This window comes from Zea mays, chromosome 9, assembly GCF_902167145.1.
Source record: "Zea mays cultivar B73 chromosome 9, Zm-B73-REFERENCE-NAM-5.0, whole genome shotgun sequence".
NCBI classification, from domain to species: Eukaryota; Viridiplantae; Streptophyta; class Magnoliopsida; order Poales; family Poaceae; genus Zea; species Zea mays.
The window spans coordinates 151,010,643-151,013,952 of NC_050104.1; the positions used below are offsets into that span (position 1 = coordinate 151,010,643).

The window sequence follows — 3,310 nt, forward strand, 5'->3', positions numbered from 1 at the left end:
CACCTAGGAAATGAGCACGCATCACAATCACAGCCATGCATGCATGGTTGGTTGAATGAGTGATGGGTAATGCTGCCACAGTCTCACAGATAGGAATAGGAGTAATCCTATAGTGCACGCGTCAATCGTTATTTTGCATTTTTTTGTGCTACCTTATTAGCTTGTTCAAAGTAAGAGAAAAGAACCCACACATGCTAGATAATCTGGCTAGGGATCGAATTTACATAAACATATGTATAGTTGCATACACGTACGTACGCCGGCCGTACCTAACTGCTCCAGAACGTTCTCCTTCACATATATGTGCACGTCATGCATCTTTTCCTCTCTTTGGTCGATCGATTTGCATAGTATATATATACGGTTCGCCTTTTGCACGACACATGAATACATGGTATTGGAAGAAATGGCGCAAATTAAAGTGGTACGTACTGTTGCTCCCTGTCCCTGGGGCATTTGAGAGCGGATGAACGAGAACGATGTGTGCGTTTCTACTATTCTGCAGCCTGCCCCTCTGCACAGGCGCGTCCACGTGGCCGCGCCTCATCATCATGCATCCCGCTGACGGCTGAACTGCCTCCTCCGCTCCGCAGCAAGTGTCGAAGCGTGGGCTCGTGCGCGTGCATCCGCTTGTCCCTTGCCGGCTCCCCCGCTCCTCAAATATTCTCGCCCGCCCGGCCTCCCCTTTCCTCCATCCTCATCAACCATTTCATTCCTTCCTGACTTCCTCCTCCCGCACGCAGCGCAGCTTGCAACCCGCAACGAACCAAGGCCGCGCCGCGCGCGCCCTGCCGGCCGTCAGAGGGAAACCCAGCTCTAACTGAAGTGCCGGCTACATATACTGCTGTGCTAGCTAGCTAGCTAGCTACTCTTCTGGTCCTGAGCGCACGTACGCCATGGCTCAGGAGGACGTCCACCTGGACGATGCCGGCCTGGCGCTGGGCCTGTCCCTCGGCGGCGGCGGCGGCGGCGGAGCCTCCGCCGCGGCGCGCCACGGTACCAGCAGAAGCCGGCTGAGCACGGAGGCGCCGCGCACGCTGGAGCCGCCGTCGCTGACGCTGAGCATGCCGGACGAAGCGACGGCGACCGCGACCGGCGGGTCCGGCGGCAGCGGCGGGGCCGCGCGCAGCGTGTCGTCGCGGTCAGTGGAGGGCGTGAAGCGGGAGCGCGTGGACGACGCCGAGGGCGAGCGGGCGTCGTCGACGGCCGCCGCGGCGCGGGCCGGCGCCGGCGCCGAGGACGACGACGACGGGAGCACGCGGAAGAAGCTGAGGCTGACCAAGGAGCAGTCCAAGCTCCTGGAGGACCGCTTCAAGGACCACAGCACCCTCAACCCGGTACGTCGTAGACGTACTAACCCTGATCGATTGGCTGCTTGCTTTGCTTTGCTGCTACCAGCTCCATTATACTAGTCGACTGCTGCGTACGTACATGTCTGATCGTCATTCCAACCACATATATGTAATTCAATATACATGTCACCAAAGAAGTGCAGATATTAATTCTTCATTATCTTTCTCCTATCGCGCGCGAGTTGGAGATGGGTTGTTGTTTCTGACCATCCTCCTTTTGCTTTCCGTTCTGCCGGCGGGTGTCCTTTTTGTCTTCGAGCAGAAGCAGAAAATCGCGTTGGCGAAGCAACTGAAGCTGAGGCCACGGCAGGTGGAGGTGTGGTTCCAAAACAGGCGAGCAAGGTTAGTATTAACCATGGCATTCAAAGGCGCTGATTTTTGTTTTAAATAATAATATTGCCATGCACGCACGCACCCAAATTAATAAACCAGCGAGCCCACACAACACAAGAAGATACGATCGATAGTACATATGCTTGGTTTTGGTTGGATCAAATAACGTGCGCGCGCGCACATATGCAGGACGAAGCTGAAGCAGACGGAGGTGGACTGCGAGCTGCTGAAGCGCTGCTGCGAGTCGCTGAGCGAGGAGAACCGGCGGCTGCAGCGGGAGCTACAGGAGCTCCGCGCGCTCAAGCAGCTCGCCGGCCCGCACCCACATCAGGCGCCGTCGTCGTCGCCCGCCGCCGCGACGCAGGGCGTGCCGGTGCCGGTGCCGGTGCCGCCGCCGTTGTACGTGCAGATGCAGATGCAGCTGCCGATGCCGGCCGCCACGCTGAGCCTCTGCCCGTCCTGCGAGCGCCTGCGCGGCGGGCCCAAGGCCGAGCCCGACAGGCCCCAGGCAGCCACCCACCGCTTCTTCAACCCCTTCACCCACTCCGCCGCCTGCTGAATGATGATTTTGCTTGCGCGCGCCTGCGCTGCAGCTGCGCACCAGCACGCGCATCTACCTTGGCGTACGTGCGCGTGCATGATGCATGAGCAAGCAACACGCAGCGGCGGCAGCGCGCGAACAGATAGCGGCACCGCCCACCACCGTACCGCAGATACTAGCTACCACGTACGTAGGTATACACTCCTCCGACGATCCATCCACCTCGCGTACGTCACAAGTAACATGTGATCCTCCGATCCTCTAGCTATTTTATTTCTTGATCCGGAGGGGTTAAAGTTACTTGTCAGTGTTCCCATCAGCTAATCGATCGATCGATCGATCAATCATAGGCTTGATAGGAGGAGGTAGTAGTCAAAATAGCCGGTCCGTCCATCCATCCATCCATGTATATTTTTGCGCATGCATGCTGTAATTCGGTCCCTCTCGATCGGCCGGTCTACTTGCTCATCATCCCTCCCCTTCCCTTCTCGATAGGAGTTCTACGTAGCTTCTTCATTTGTCTTCTTTTTTTTTGGTCTTGTCTCACACAGACACAGGTTAGTATAATAATAATCGTCCGAGCGAGGGCAGTAGTTGATTAAGTGGTAGTATATATCGATCTTAAGATTGACCCCCTGTACACCTATTATTGGATTGAGATGCTTCTGGTGGTCTTCTGCTAGCTATTACAGATAGCGATGATGAGCGCGCGTACGTACGTCAGACTACAGTGCTGGATGACGAACGACATGAGAGACAGACAGGCGCCCTGACCTGTCTGCAGCTGCAGGTGTACGTGTGTGTATACACACACACATATATATATATATATATATATATACACACGGCTCAATGATTAATTGTGCGTGCCGGGGCTCCTCTCCACTCCGAATCGCTGTCGCTTTTGCACGTTTAATTACCGGCCGGCCACGCGGCCAGGACAGGAGGAGGACCAACTTTCAGTTTCAGCAGTCCAATTAATGATCCAGATGGCCGTGTTATGACGGGATAATTAATGACGTTTCCCGCGCCATCAGCTGTCAAGGTCTCGTTCGTTCTAGATCGGTCGGAAAACACACATATG

General features: G+C 55.8%; 1 protein-coding gene across 1 annotated transcript; it reads left to right on the forward strand.

Annotated features, from left to right (window-relative positions):
* The first annotated feature begins 289 nt into the window (after positions 1–289).
* Positions 290–2,908, forward strand: LOC103639392 (homeobox-leucine zipper protein HOX19). Its single transcript, XM_008662145.4, has 3 exons — positions 290–1,337; positions 1,615–1,694; positions 1,875–2,908. Exons 1-3 carry the CDS (start codon positions 897–899, stop codon positions 2,242–2,244), a joined length of 891 nt encoding a protein of 296 aa, XP_008660367.1. The 5' UTR covers positions 290–896; the 3' UTR covers positions 2,245–2,908.
* The last annotated feature ends 402 nt before the right edge of the window (positions 2,909–3,310 follow it).